Below are 16,259 nucleotides of genomic sequence, written 5' to 3'. Positions count from 1 at the left end.
TTCCCTATGCTTGCTGCTCTATGATGGGGCATAATCATACCTGGAATTCAATATTCAGAAATGTCCTGGGCTAATCATAGTTAAATGTGGCCTATGTATATGAGAACCACTGGTAATGAATAGCTCCTGCAGGTGACTTGTGTCTGTCTCATTGTTGTTGTTGTTTTTTTTCTGCAAAGTAAGTTTCACTGTCCCAGCATTACAAATTAAAAGACTGGGGCCCGGAAAGCCAATGAGTTGTGAGCCTGGTTGCCCTGTGTAATGTAGCTCTGCACATTACAATACATTCCCCAGCTTTTATACTTAGAATGCAAGAATTGTGAAGTTAGCCTCCTTATCTGTCTTCTCCACTATATCTATAGTACCTGAAACAGTGTATGATATATAGTAGTCCTCCACAAACATTTGTGTAATGACAGATTTATTACTTGTCTGTCATTTTGCTATGCTACTACTTCTCCTTATCCAGTGCGAAATAGAGCATAGGGCATTTTTGTGCCACCTGCCTTCTTAGGTCCATGAATGGGAGCTGAAAGGCATTAGCTGCCTGAGTACAAATAATTTTGAGTGGGGAAAAGTTTTTTTGAATAAAAATAATAAAAAAGATAATGATAATAGATCACGATAATAAGAGTGGAAAGGAGGGGTGAGTATTGTGCCAAAGGAAGGGAGCTGATGGTGCTTCTTGCACAGACACTGACCTGATTAAGTGGGAATCACGTAGCAATATTGTTTGAGAAGACACATGAGGGGTGGAGGAGGAGAAGAATTCTATTTTGAGAGAGAATGTGAAGGCAAAGAGAGAAGTCACTCTGCTGGGAAGAAAGAGCCTGCATCCCCAAAGAAGAATGTAGGAGGATTTCAAAAGCAGAACTTGCAGAATGCAACAAAGCGGTCAAGGAGAGTATTGGATTAAAAGGTACAAAAGGTATCGTGGGAAGATTATCCAGGGATAGTAGTGAGATCTGTGCCCTTCAGATGATTTTAAACAAATCAAGTTGTCAGAATTTTCAGTGATTCTAATATGTAACCCCTCTAGGTACTTCAACACTTTTCACATTTGTACATCTCTATGTTTTATGAGTCTTTGGCTGACAAGGAAAATGTAGCAGAAACATGCCAATGGTAGGAAATTCTAGAATATTTCTTTTGAGCCCAATCTTGTTTCTGATTCTTATTTTGAAGGGAATTGAGGCAAGTTCTCGGCATGATGATGTCTGATGTCCGTTGTGGCACATTTCATTGAAGCTGCTGTGCCCCTCTGCCCTGGGTTAAAGCAATGGAAGAAAATTGTTGCCCCACATTTATGAAGTCCTGGATTCTGATTATATGAGTAGGAAACTTAGTCACACCTAGAAATCACACAGTGATCATTTGATGCTGAACATGCAGTGACCTCATGGAGTAAAGGCATGGTTGATTATTAGTGAGAAACTTCTCTAGAAATTTGAGGTTGAGTATTTAGCTAATTGGGACATTTTATTAGCAAAGGCCGGTGTCTTACTCTCTATATTGCATAGATCCTTCAAATCAGGGTTAATGGGTCACTGGAAATTCCCTGAGGGAGGTCACTGAGTTGATTTAGCATCTCTGAGTTAGAGATTACTAAAGGAGAAACAGCACTGACTGCCATTTGAAGCTAACAGGCAGACTTACCAAGCAGATTACTCTCAAGTTTGCAGTTAGTGATCGTCTAAAGCCTCCAGAGTATAGGAGAGACACGTTGATATAATGGGAAGTGCTGAGAGATGCACTAGATCTATTACTGTCTCAGCCATGTTGAAACTCACAGAATACAAATAATTTAACCAAGACCACAAAAGTTCACATTTCTTCGTGTTTTCATGGGAACTGTAATAGATATGGTCATGAAATGTAGAGATGAGGTGATGATGAAAATTATTATAAGAGCTATGTGGGTGACTACTCTTTGTCAGCCACTGCATTAAACACCTTACCTGCGCATGGACTGTGTACCTGTGTAGGACCTTGAACAAAGAAGGCTCAGTAGGATATGAAGTATTGCTATTTTATTGTGAGTGATCTTCATAGTCATCCAGCAACAATATAGTATTACTGGGAGTTAGAGTAGGAGTAGTATTAGTGATCAGCAAATTATGATTTTGTTATTGCCTAAATATGTTACATGCCCTGTCTTTAATAATATCGTGCGGAAATAAAACAACAACAAAAAAACTATGGGGTAAATACTATCTCTGTGTAACAAAAGAGGAAACAGGAGCTCAAAGATGTTGAGAGATTGCTCAGGTTACTTACAAGAGTTGGAAGCGAAGGAGTCAGAAATCTCATTGTCCGATATCAAATCCAGAGCTCTTAAAATGGCACATTCTGCTTGTCTGTGTTGCCAAGTCTTGATCCATATGACATGCTGTGTCTGACTGATATCTGGGGCCAGAAAGTTTCAATGGTGCATGAGAGGAATCAGGACCATTTAAGGATCATATCGATTCAATTAAAATTTGAGTGTCTTTTATGCTCTGTGAACAATGTTAGATGCTACTTCATATAATGTCTGGTAGGTGATACCATCTCCGTTTTCTAGATGAGGAGACTGAGGTTCTGGGTTGAAAAGAGTGACCTCAGTCTATTTAGATGCAGGTCTCAATCCTGGCTCCATTTCGTAGTAGGCAACTGTAAAGCCTGTGCTTTATCCGCTCTACAACCCTGTTATTCTCATCTGCTTAAGTTCTCAATTGCTAGGAGAAAGCATCCAATTTTTTAGCGACTTTCACGTTGCTTTTTTAAACCACTCATACTTTTTATACATATAATTAGTTATTGGAATTATGGCTTAAGGAAAGAATAGTGCCATCATGCTCTTCGCAGAAATAATTCCACTTGATTGAGGAGTCCCTGGAAGTGTTTTCATTTAGGGGAAAAGAAATTTCACCTTAATTCTGAATAGGAATAATTGCAAGTATTGCAGTGTAACAGAATTGGCAATTTGAGCAGCATCATTTATTGGCTAGCCATGTGTTGATGCTGCAAATGGTGGCCTGTGCAGAATTATTTAATAGAAGAGCTACAGAACAGTCATGCACTAAAGTCACCATGCACAGGGTGTGTAAAAATATTGAGACAGGATATCATTGTTAATTCGCTTACAATCTATGATATATGTTCTCCCATAAGGAAATGGGTGTAGACATGTCTGTGATCCACAGAGTGGGATAGTTAAGAAGTTATAATTATTTAGTCAAAGAATACACTGCTTTACAAGACAGGAAATTCACATATAAGGAAGCATTTTGTACATATTGAGATACTTGAATGATTCTCAGTGTTCTGATTTAAAGCTCTCAAGTTTGCTGTTCTCTAGTAAGAGCTTTCAAACACAAATGTGAAAGGTCAGGTAGAGGTTAATATATAAAATCTATGTGAAGAAGTCACGTCTGTCAAACAGATTCACGTTAAGATGCTGTAATAGCATCGGAGATGATTGTTAGACAAATGTTTCACTAAGCACTACATAGACATGTTTTTTAGCAAAAAAGAGTACGTTATTTTATTAACACATCATAACTAAGATTCTAGAGACCCAGGTTTGAGCCTTTGTTCTGCCACAGTCTGTTATGAACTGGCCTAAAACATTTTCCATTGCTGAGCCACATTCAAAATCCATAATATTCATGTGACAATAGATTTCCAACTAAGTTTTCCTATGAATTATTTTAGGAAAAATCAGATGTCATCTATATATGAATATACATATATATGTATATACATATACAAACACACAAATGTATATGAAATGTTACAGGATGCAGAACTCATCAGCATCACCCCTTTTTCTGAGTAATCCTGAGGCTATCTGAAATAGTAGAAACTATACCACAAGTTTATATTGAGGCATTTAATAAATACAAGTGTCAATTACGAAACAGGTAAAATACCTGGAGGAGCAGTGAGAACACTTAGGTTCTTTAATATGAAAAACACACTCTCCTCACCAGCATTCACTGAAGTGTCAGGTCCTTTCTCTTGGCAAACTGATCATGACCCTTGGGATGGAATGGAGTAGTCCTTGAGCCTCCCTTGAGCCTTGGAGGTGGCAAGACTTAAAAAAATGCATCTGGTCCCTGAGACATGACAAGTATTAATATTGCATGCTTCCATAGTCTAGCTCTGAGCTCCCAGAGCAACTGGAAAAGCCCCCAATTAATGTTTTATTTTGTTTGTCTTTTTTCCTCCCTCTTTCTTCTACCTTCTCTTCTTCTCCCTTGTATTGTCTTTTTCTCTCCTATAATTGTCCATACTTATCATGTGCAGGAATTGTGTTTGGTTCTGGGCATGGGAATGAATGAGGCATGCTTTCTGTCTACAGTGATTTACTATCAGCACAGGTTGAAATCCTAGGGGAAGTGATGAAGAGGAGAAGAGACTTGAAAGTTAATGCTATGAGAAAGTGGCTAGCAAAGGTGCAGAAGATCGAAAGGAAGAGAGTAATTAGCACTACCTGGGAAGCCTTCTTAGCCTCTGAAACACCAGAGCTGGGCCTGAATGGATGGATGGAATTTTAAGAGGCCTAGTAAAGGGCAAGGGTGGTCTAGACTGCATTATCCACACAGAATAGTGAAGGTGCTAAAGTCTGTTGGAAAAATCTGAAGAAAGGTAAGTATCTGGGGAATCAAGGGCATATGCTGTGTAGAATGTTATAGTAAAAGTTGAGTTTGGGTACAAATCATGCAGTAGAGATTTGAATGCAAAAAAAATTTTTGTCTGTCACCTGGAAAGCACTGTGGGGACATTACTATTTTGAAGTTGATAAGAGATGTTCATACATTGTAGCATCACTGAATATAGTCTTTGTTTCTAATTTTTTAAGTTAAGGTAAGTTTAATTATTATCACTAAACTGATACCTAATTTTTATTTACATACATATATATGTATATGTATATATTTATAAAATATATATACAAAATGATGTATATATAACTTTGAGTATACTTATGTGTGTGTGTATATATATACATATATATATATATATACACACATTAGATATGTGTATGTAAAAATAAATATAAAAACGTACATTTACATATATCTTTGTGAGGTGTCATATATCTCTGTATGTATAAAGGAAGACATTGGCTTTTTATTTTTCATGTAATAATATCAAATTTAAATTCTTGTATAACAGTTAATAACCTTTTACATATGATATTGGTAAGTCTCAGGGAGTTTTAGTGATTTACCCAAGATCACTACATTACATTGTTGGTAATCTCATATCAAAATAAATTCTCATCTATATAACACCAGAACTCATTTTCTAATACCTATAGTCCTGTGCTTTCCATTACAAAGAACTGGGAGATTTGGGGGAGGGGACAAGCTTCAATTTCTTCATAAAAACATGTCACATTATCTTTGTTTGTATTTTTTGCCAAATTTTATAAGCACATTATAATATAGAATAATCATTTCATATATTATTTTTAAAATTTGAGAATTGTTATAAATGTTTTATGTTGCTGTGGAATTATAGAACATAATTTTAAAACATCCGCTTAACTTTGTATATGTTTGATTTCTATAACCTTCACCACTAATTTAATATTTCCCTACTGTTGCATATTTAAATTGCTTGACAGTTTTCAAAATATCATGTAAAAAAGTGAACATCTTACTCTAAACATTTGAGATATCTGGAGAAAGGAAAATTTATAATTTCCTTGAAATAAATTCTTAGTTTTAAAAATACCAGATGAAAGTATATAAATAAGCTTTTGATTCCTGATACATTTAACTCATTAGCTTCACAATTATGTTGTGATATTTTACAAAAGCACCAGAAATATATGAGAAATATAGTTTCTCTAAATCCAGACTGTTGTATCTATCTGCCTATCCATCTATTATCTATCTATCTTTACATCTACCTATCATCCATCTATCGAACATTACCTTTCTAGCTAATTCATAAGTTGTAGTCACAAGGGAAAATGAACCCTATCGAGTTCATTTAAAATTTTTTTTTATGTTTATTTTTGAGAGAGAGACAACATGAGTGGGGGAGGGACAGGAGAGAGGGAGACACAGAATCCGAAGCAGTCTCCAGGCTCTGAACTGTCAGCACAGAGCCTGACATGGGACTCGAACTCACAAACAGCGAGATCATGACCTGAGCTGAAGTTGGACACTTAACCAACTGAGCTACCCAGGTGCCCCCTTATAGAGTTCATTTTCGAACACTATGGAAGCTAAAGAGTTTTCTAATGATTTGTTTTTCCTTTGTGGTATATCTGTGCAAGTTTGACATTATTGCACTTATTATATTGTAGCTATAATTCAGTGATAAGGTGGATATATATCTGATTGTATATCCTTTACCCCTCATACATAGCAGCATAGAGTACAAATCACATGGCAGAGCAGAGAGTTGTGGGTACAATATATGGTCCCCAAAAGGAACTTTTCCCTGGTGGATTTGTACCACTTAATCTCATAAATGAGAGATTTTTTGTTTCACAGATAGTAAAATGATAATTGCACATTGAATTGGCAAGAGTTTTGGGAATAACAAAGCTAGTGGTTTCATAACCAGGATAATGTGTTCAACAAGTCTTATTCAAAAGAGGAGTCTAGCACAGCATTTTATATCAACTGCAATCTTTGTACAGCACAATCTGGGAAACCCGCAAAGAGTGAATTACAGTAATCAGGCTTCAGAATGACAAAGGAGTTAATCAGCATCTCCTTGCCTTTCTCGTGAAGCCTCTCAATCTGGTGATATCACAGAAATTATAAAAAGAAGTCTTCGTGACGGATACAAAATGCTTCTCAAATGATAACATTAAAGACAATGGGAAACACACACACACACACAGACACACACACACGTTTTAAATTTTTGAGATGACTGACACTAGATTCTAATCAGAAATACTCCCTGGATAATGAGACAGAAGGAACAGCTGTTTAGCACTTAGGAAGAACTTAAGGCCAACCTAGGACTTAGATTTTTAAACTACTGCAACAGGGAAATCTCCATATGAATGAATAAGATTAAGATAAAAATATTGTCTTTTAAATATAGGAAAATCTATTCACAGTAGGGTAATATGTACCGGTTGCAGGGCAAGGTGATTCCCCCTCTTCCTTCTTAATTCTGTTACCAGGGTTCACCTCCCATCCCAAACCTTCCCACCCAGCTCTCCAGTGTCAGATTCAGAACCTCCAATGAATTAAACTCATGGAGAATAGATTGTTCTCATTAATTCTCATGAATTTTCTGATTAGATTAGATTTTCAAAATGAAGTTTGAGGGAAATTCTTCTAAAATGTGATGATTTATGTTCCTTTTTCTGAATTTATTTTATAGTTAATGCTATTGAGACTCCAGCAGGACAGGCTCATTCTCCTTTACACCAATTTGTGTATGTGTGTTTTTTCTTCTCAAAATCTTAGAGCTTCTTATTTTCAAGAAAAAGAAAAGGTTTCTCCCAAGGATGTTCCATGATTTATCCTAGAGTAACTAGGTAAAGGGTTTAAGTATAAATACTAGAACCGTTACTGAGTTGGAAATTTACAAAAGTCAAAGAAAGAAGATTTTTTTTTTTTTTTAGTTTTATTTATTTTCAGAGGGAGACAGCACAAGCAAGGGAGAGGAACAGAAGGAGAGAGAGAAAATCCCAAGCAGGCTCCACAGTCAGCATGGAGCCTGACATGGGGCTCGATCCTATGACCCTGGGATCATGACCTGAGTTGAATCAAGAGCCAGACACTGAGCCACCCAAGCACCCCAAAAGATGTAATGTTTTTAATTGTATCAACTGCAAGTCAATCCTGGTATTACCATATTTAATTAAGTTGATTTTCTTTTTCTTTGTGAGACTATTTATCAAATGCCAACGTCAATGAGTTTCACTACCCCAGAAGAAAGCATTTTGTGATACTGCTTGCCATAAAATTGAAAACTCTGATTTGTTGTCAGACTGATATTATGGAAGTTTAGGTATAATATTTAATCTGCTGAACACTGCTGGACATCAAAAATGTGTGACTATGAACATGTAGAAAGACACGAGCACTAATTTTGCTTGACTACTTTGGTGAAAAAGGAGGGACACAATTCTTTGGGAATGGGAAGTTATTTGAAATTAACACCATCAAAAGTGTTTTAAATTGGTTTATTTCAGCAGAAAGGATGTAGGGATCTCCTGTATGCTGTTTGAAAATCAAAGTTGAAACTGGATAAAAATGCCATTTAACTGAGGCTTTCGGTAACTTTTTAGTATCATAGGTCAAAATTTTTGACTTCTCAAATCTGAGAGGAAAAAGAACTTACTATATTTTCTGCTCTTTGCGAGGTGGTATTTGATACCAAACAATACTTTTTAAAATAAAGAAGTTACCTCTTTGTCGATAAAAGAAAAAGCCTGAAGTGTGGGAGAACATGTGAACCAAAGGATATAATTTAGGAGAGAAATGGAACTTTTAAGGCAACTTTAAGCTTGTATTTTAGGAGTTTATCAATATCTTACAACATCTACGTAGGTGACATGATCTCCCTTTTGAATAAAATTTTAAAAAAGGTTCAGTGACAAGTGTAGAGATGCCCCAACTCAAGGAGAAAAATGGGAGGGTTGAGGTCACTTGGGGTTTTTCCTAGCCTGCCTTTTTGGCCACCAGGTAGCAGGAAAAATGCTCCAGAAATTCTTTCTTGAATTTTCTAATGAGTCATTGTTAATTATGAGATTGAGCCTAGCGGCAGCTCAGAAAACAAGAGCTGTTCATTATGCGGTTTTGCACTGAAGTCCATGAAGTGTGCTGCATGCCCTAAAGAAAACTTGTGGAGACTCCTTGCTTGTCTTAGAAATTAGAAAACCCACTCCAAGTATTGTCTAAGAAAAGAGAAAGTGTGAAGACGTCCAGGTACAGCTTTCTGGCTGGGTCATCTTGAGCAACTCACTTAACTGAATAGCTCTTACTCGCTTTTTACTGATGGGGAAACAAAGAGCCTGCCCTGCCATCTCAAAGAATAGCCCTTTAGACAGCAATGTGTTCTTATATTGAAGTACTCTTTGAACTGTAGATGTGTGGTTAACAATGATGTGCTGGAAACATCTTTGACACCTGGGTAATGAACCAGTATGCTGACCATATTTTATAGGGTCTTGGAAGGAATGGGGTAATTGAGGAGAGTTTAATAAGTAACTGTTGACAAAACCTTGGCCAGGTTAAGAGAGACCATCACAGGATAACAAAGCACCTCAAGCCTAGCAGCAGAAGAGCGATCATTACCCCTAGACCCGAGAGAACAAGGGATTGGGGCATCTATTGGATACTAGAGTTTTGTTCTAGTAATACCTGAAAAGACTAACCATAGAGTGGGCCAAACATGTGACTGGGATATTTGGGGAATCTGGAACTTCGCCCTGCTACATCCTCGCAATCTCCTTGGGTAATGTGTGTTGGTTGAATCTAATGCAGAGTCAGAAAGTAAGGAAGTTCGTTGAAGCAATCCATAAAGGTCACTGTCCCATGCCAAGAATAGGTAGGAAATGCTGGAAAGTGGATCTGGAGGGGCAATTGGAGAATGTTCAGCACTCTAACCACCATCCAAAGAGACATTTAAATAAATTTTGGTTGGGAAGGAAAACGGGGAAAGGGAGTAGCATAGTTGGATAACTAGTGTGTGTGAAGAACTTTACATGAATTATCTCACATAATCTTAGTATAACTGCAATGGACGGCTTATTTATTATCACCATTTGACAGGGCAAGATACTGAATCCTGATGAGTTTAATAATTTGTTCATGGTAATAAAAGTAGTTAAGTGTGAGAATAACATAAGAAACCAAACTTGCTTGACTTCAATATGAAGGAGCATCTGTAAAGGGACTCCAGCTTCTCAGTAGATATGCCTATAAGGTAGTGTGAGGCTGCTTGCTTTTATAGAGGAAGGCGTAAACATAGGTGGAGACCCATGGAGCTCTTTTTGTCCCATTTAAGCAAGGCTCTCATCATGATGCTTCACATATATTTTGATATAACTCATACACATTAGCCCAGTATGCTATTTTTAACTGAGCCTCAATATTATTTTAATTTCGAATGTCTGAGAGATATCACAGTCTTTTTTTTTTGATTTACACTCTCATGATGTATTTTAAAAAATGATGAGAATAATACATACCAAACTTCTCTGACTCTGAGGAAATTATCAAAATTATTCCCCTGAAGTAACCTGAAAGGACTCTTGCATAGACTTCAACCTATCCACTTCTTTGGGGGAAAAAAATAATGCCTTCCTTGGGTAATTATATCAGTTACCTCTGATTATTAGATGTTATATATTCCAAAGTCCAAAGGATGGCTTTAATTTATGATGAACTTAGAATGTGATGGTACCTAAACTTGACACACACTTGTGTAAATGTCATGGGAGTAAAACAATTTTCTAATGCTTCCTACTGGAATTGGGCCCATAATGAAGGTATTCTGAGTTATGAAATATATATCCATAGCAGAATAGCCATATTGGCATCCCATCATGCTAATGATGAGGCTTTATTTGTTGTTGTTGTCTTAGCTCACGAGTTATATTTTGATATGATCAAATCCTGAAATAAGCCATTATATTGAAAAATATTATGTTACTATCAATATTTCCAAATAAGCACGGTTAACCAATTAGTGCTCCCTGAATGGGAGTCTTGAATATAAAAGTGATTTCAAGGTGTAATAAAGTACATCAGAACTCACAGCTGTTCTTAGAGCCTGCACATTGTCTGGGTGGGATAGATTTCCCTGGGTACTCTTGTGCCTCGCCTGCTATTTGAATAATTCAGGGACTTGAACTCTTTGTAAATCTTTTACAGACAGATGATTTAATTAGATCATAAGAGTTAAAACAACCAAACCAAAAAAAACCCAAAAAACAAAAACAAAACAAAACAAAAAAAACCCACAGGATTACAACTTTGGAAATGGCCAGATAGTGGCCCATCTTCCATTTGAACCAAACATGTAGGATATCCCTGGGGTTAGAAATACAGGGGAAATTCTCTTTAATCCAGAAAGTTTTATATTACTTGGGCCAGAGACATAACTCACACTTATTCAACAAGAATGTTTTGGGCTAGTCACAATAATTTTTATTATGGGCTTTTACCAATATGGTGTGTGGGGGTGTATTTTTTGACACAGAATTAAATAAAACTGCAGAACACCGAAAAAATATAGTGTCACCACTGTAAGGGATCTCATTGTTCTTTGAAATGGGAAAAACTGGAAATAACTGGAATATCCACTGATAGTATGTTCATAAATGAACAATCATGCAGTTAAAAGAAGTAGTGAGTTGGACCTCTAGATGCTAGTGAGCAAACAAAAGAGATCTCAAAGATATCTATTCTGTGATAAAAGAAAGTCCCAAAACAGTGCCTGTATCATGACCACATTTGTGGTTAAATGTTTATATGCATATACACATTTGTATGAATATACATATAATGGCTTTGAAATTATACACATCAAAATGTTAGCAATATTTATCTATAAAAAGAGGTATGAGAGTAAGGAGAGGGCTAAATAAAGACTTTCAAAATAACTTCAGAAGCATCTACCCAAATTTTGTATCTTTAACAAGAATATTAAATTACTGGTGAAACACATAAAGAAGCAGATGGATGAAACCCTGAAAATATATCAGAAAGGGAAAAGCTAACATTTTAGCACTGACGATGTTCTCTTATTTTGTATGATCTTATGTTTTACCTCCTTTCTCTTTTCTCTGTTTTTAATTTTTTTCTAAATTTTGTATTACTTTTACAATGGAGAAAATGTAGCTAACTAATTAAAATAGAAATGTTGAATAGTACCTTTGGATTTAGACACTCGCCTACATTAATTCTGATTGGTGTTTTATTCATCTGAGTTGATTCTAATAATGCATTTATTTCTTTCATCTCTCTGATGTATTTGTGAGCTTCAGAATAATTTATCTTTGACCTCAGAGCCTTCAAGCTATTTATGTATTTACTCCTCTTGTAGGAGAACTGGAGTCTGTGATAAATTGTAAGATTCTTTCACTTCCAGGGTTTTCCTGGGTAGATGAGGCCATGTTTTGATTTATACTTTAATTTGGTAGGCAACAGTATGCCATTCAGTTTACTTTCTAATGTATATTTTTGCAAGTTCTCTTTTTTATACACTATAAAATGTATTTTTGCAAGTTAGCCACTAATGTCTGTGACTGAAATCTTTCAGTGTTGGCATCACTGGTGCACACCAGTTAAAAGGCAAAAGAAAACAGAAGATTATCTGAGTGGGGACTTGATGTAGGCGTGTGTGTGTGTGTGTGTGTGTGTGTGTGTGTGTGTGTGTGAGAGAGAGAGAGAGAGAGAGAGAGACAGAGATGCACACATTCATTTTGAATGAGCTGTCTTCCTGAAAGTCATTCTCCCATTTTTCCCCCTCAGCAATTATAAAAACTGCCCTTCCCAACATGGACAGAGAAGCCAAGGAGGAATACCTGGTTGTTATTCAAGCCAAAGATATGGGTGGACACTCTGGTGGCCTGTCTGGGACCACAACACTTACAGTGACCCTTACCGACGTAAATGACAATCCTCCGAAATTTGCCCAAAGTAAGTTTGTTCCCTACACTGGGTGAATATCTAATTACAATGTTTTCATATTAATTTATTTTCTAATTTTTAGCAATATCCAAAAACCTGACAGCAATCATTGAATGTTTATTATATGCAAGGTATGCCAATGTGTGTGTGTCTGTGTGTATACACACACATAGATATGAAACAACCAACTCTCCTGTCATTTTGGTAATAAATATATTCTCATTTTACAGATTTTAAAGAAGTTGAGAAAATTTCCAAATATTTAGGGTATAGTAAATAGTGTAGCTAATAGTTAGAACCAGTCAGTTACAGAACATCTGACTGCAAGAATTGTGCTTAGTTCTCCATTCCCTGGTACCTCCCCTTGTGAACTTGAGAGAGTAATTACAATGCACCTCAGATAGTGCTCTATCAATAGTCCCACTTTGTTGTATAAGAGGAACCACATCTGTAATGCCTTAGGAGGGGAAAGCAGATAGGCCGTGTACAGTATACTGGCCGCAAAAATAAACACTCTTTCCTGTGACTTCCTGTGGCTCCTTCAGCCATCAGTGATCACTGATCCTACTCATCCTTACTAAAGCCAGGCTCTGCCTCAGAAGCATCTCAACAAAATTTGAGGCAGCCACCATCTATGAATCAGGGAGACAATCATTGTTTTCCAATTTTATGTACACTCACAGAACAGTTTCTTTTTTTTTTCTTTTATTTTTAAATTTTTAATTTATTTTGAAAGAGAGAGATTGAGCATGAGCAGGGGAAGGGCAGAGAGAGGGGAAGAGAGGGAATCCCAAGCAGGCTCCATGCTGCCCGATGCAATGTGGGGCTGGGTGTCATGAAGCCATGAGTTCATGACGTGAGCCAAAATCAAGAGTCGGGTGCTTAAGCAACTGAATCACCCAGGTGCTCCACAGAACCATTTTCTTGTGAGCACTTATCCAAATACTCTGACAAACTGCATTGTGAAGACCTTTTGATGTGGAGACTCTTGAGTTGAGACATGAGTGATGACTAGGAATTAGCTGGAACAAGATGAAACTAGGGAAGTGGGGGTGTGGTCATGGCAATGGGAGGAAGAGGATATCCCAAAGTCCTGTGAAAGAAGGGTATATGGCCCTAGGTGAGAATTAAAAGAATCTTATAATAGGGGCCCCACGATAGCTCAGTCGGTTGAGCATCTGACTCTTGATTTTTGTTCAAGTCATTATCTCATGGTTCATGAGATTGAGCTCTGTGAAGGGGTCTATATTAATAGTGAAGAGCCTGCTTGGGATTCTCTCTCTCCCTCTCTCTCTGCCCCTCCCCACTGTCTTTCACAGTAAATAAATAACCTTACAAAAATCCAACTACAGTTGGAACACAGAGTCTAAAGAGTTAGGTTAGGCAAGAGTTAGCCATACTTGGATTTGGAGGCCATTCTGAGTATCATGATCTTTATTCTAAGATTGCTGGGAAGCCATTAAAAGGTTTTACATTATAGGTAAAGTAATAGAATTGGAATCCAGGGAAATTAGAGAAAGTGAAATCTGGCCTCCTTCCAATGTGTTCTCCACACTGCAGCCACTTGAAGGGTGTGCATAAGCATTCATGTAAAAAGTGATGGCAGAGCTAGCACACCAGGGTGGTCTCTGTGGAACTGGAGAAAGGTGTATAGGTGTGACAGATACTTAAGAGGTAATGATAACAAAACTTTAAGGATATGTTGTATTCTCAGTTGAAGAAGTGAGTTTTCACATTTTTGCAATGAGGGATTACATGCATACTGGTGCTATTTGCTATGGTAGGGAATACCATAGGAGAACCTGTTGTGGTTTTTTTTTAGGTGAATTTTTTAAAGTTTATTTATTTATTTTTTAAAAGAGAGAGAGAGAGAACGTGAGCAAGCATGAGCAGGGGAGGGGCAGAGACAGAAGGAGAGAGAGAGAGAGAATCCCAAGCAGGCTCCGCACTGTCAGCCTCTAGAGCCTGATGTGGAGGTCAATCTCACAAACTGTGAGATCATGACCTGAACCACAACCAGGAGTTGGATGCTCAGTCAGCTGAGCCAACCAGGTGCCACTGAACGGAGAGAAGAGCAGGGAGAGGGATGAAGAGGGAGGTAGGGGGAGAGGGAGAGAGACAGATGGGGGGGGTGTTGAAAATGATACATTTAAGGTATTTTTGAGAATTTACCTGCAGAAAAAAAACCAAAGGTAAAAAGAACAGAAAGGATGAATTTTCATTAGGAATTTCAACATTTTCACTTCTGGCTATGCATAAATCTGATAACAATGCAACCCTTTTTAACCAAATTATTGAAATGGAGAATACCATCTCTCCTATCCTTTCCCCAGCTCTCTTCTTTCCTTTTCGGTTGCCCTTATAGTTAAGGATCTAATATGCAACTCTTCTTTCTCAGAAAATGATTGTTTCAATTCAGCAGTGGCAGGTGAGTTTCAAAAGTGTTCCCTTTCTTAGGAGTAATAACTATTAACTATGATCACACTAATAGAGATGAGTGAGCAGAATAGGAATGGATAAATGTTCCATTTGCTTGGCTTCCCAAAGCTCCCTGATGTAGGACTAGCAGCAAGGTGAAGCCCCTTGCTGGCTTATTGCCTTAACAAGCATACCTAGAGGGATCATCTCAAACCTTAACTGGAATATAAAGTTTGAAGGAAATGGAATCATTACACTAATTATGAGAGAATTGGGAGGCTTGTATTGGATGTGTGGATTTTCAGTGCCTACCTTATGGCAAAACTATTTGGAAAACATTTTTGTTCCCCAGTCCCATAATTTCATGATTCGAGGAGACATTTTTATTTCATCATTAAATAAAAGTGTGCTAGTGCTAGAAGAAAACCTTACCCATCATAGGAAATAATCTTGTTAGATTGGGTAGAATGAACCTAGTTTATCCAAGGGACTCAGTGATTGAGTTCCAACTAGAATTGGGTAATGTTGTCTAGATTTAATTTTTCCTTTTGTTTTATAGCTCATTGAATATTTATTTATTCCCTTGTTTTGGTTCCAGCGGGACTAAAACTTCCTGATTGCCTTGACTTTGGGTTCCCCACAAACAGGCATTGAGACAGGAATTTGATTAGAAGTAGTTTATCTTGGAGATGATCCCAAGAAACGCCAGTGGGGAAGTGAGGATGTGTGCGAGTGAAGGATAGAGAGCCAATAATGTGCATTATCAAGCCGGCTACGACTGTGGGGGAACTGCAGCTTTATCCCATCAGGGAAACTCTGCAACACTGTAAATAGACAAAAGAAAAGAAATAGCTCAAGGTTACCCTACCAGAAAGGGGAGGAGCCTGGGATTCTATATCCTAAGTTGTGTGAGTCTTTGAGGGCTGCTTCTGAGAGGGCATTAATTTTCTGGTAGTTAAGGCCTGACAGGCAGTGGGCAAAATGGGTTCTGAAGGCCAGAAAAAAAGCCTCAGGCAAGAAATGCGGGAGTTGGCAGTTAGATGTGGGGCTGGTGTGTACTGAAGTGGTAATGGCCAGGGGTTATGGTCTCTTCCCTCTACCAATGAAATGAGTGACACCAATACAACAACTAAAGTGATTTGAGTAAAAATGGGACTGATACCACTAATCAGACACGTTTTACTGGCCCCACAGGAGAATGAACATACACTATGATTGTATTTTGCCTAG

General features: G+C 37.4%; 1 protein-coding gene across 7 annotated transcripts in view; it reads left to right on the top strand.

Moving 5' to 3' along the window:
- Positions 1-16,259, top strand: part of CDH8 (cadherin 8) — a 362,718-nt gene that overhangs the window by 180,586 nt on the left and 165,873 nt on the right. For all 7 annotated transcript variants that reach the window (XM_023244993.2, XM_019819837.3, XM_023244991.2 and 4 more), the window contains one exon: positions 12,453-12,620. In XM_023244993.2, the coding sequence (XP_023100761.1) occupies positions 12,453-12,620 (168 nt within the window). The remainder of the gene's footprint in view (positions 1-12,452; positions 12,621-16,259) is intronic.

The sequence above is a fragment of the Felis catus genome, chromosome E2, assembly GCF_018350175.1.
Source record: "Felis catus isolate Fca126 chromosome E2, F.catus_Fca126_mat1.0, whole genome shotgun sequence".
NCBI lineage: Eukaryota > Metazoa > Chordata > Mammalia > Carnivora > Felidae > Felis > Felis catus.
The sequence above is the reverse complement of the archived record's forward strand: the minus strand, read 5'-3'. Positions and strand labels throughout refer to the sequence as shown.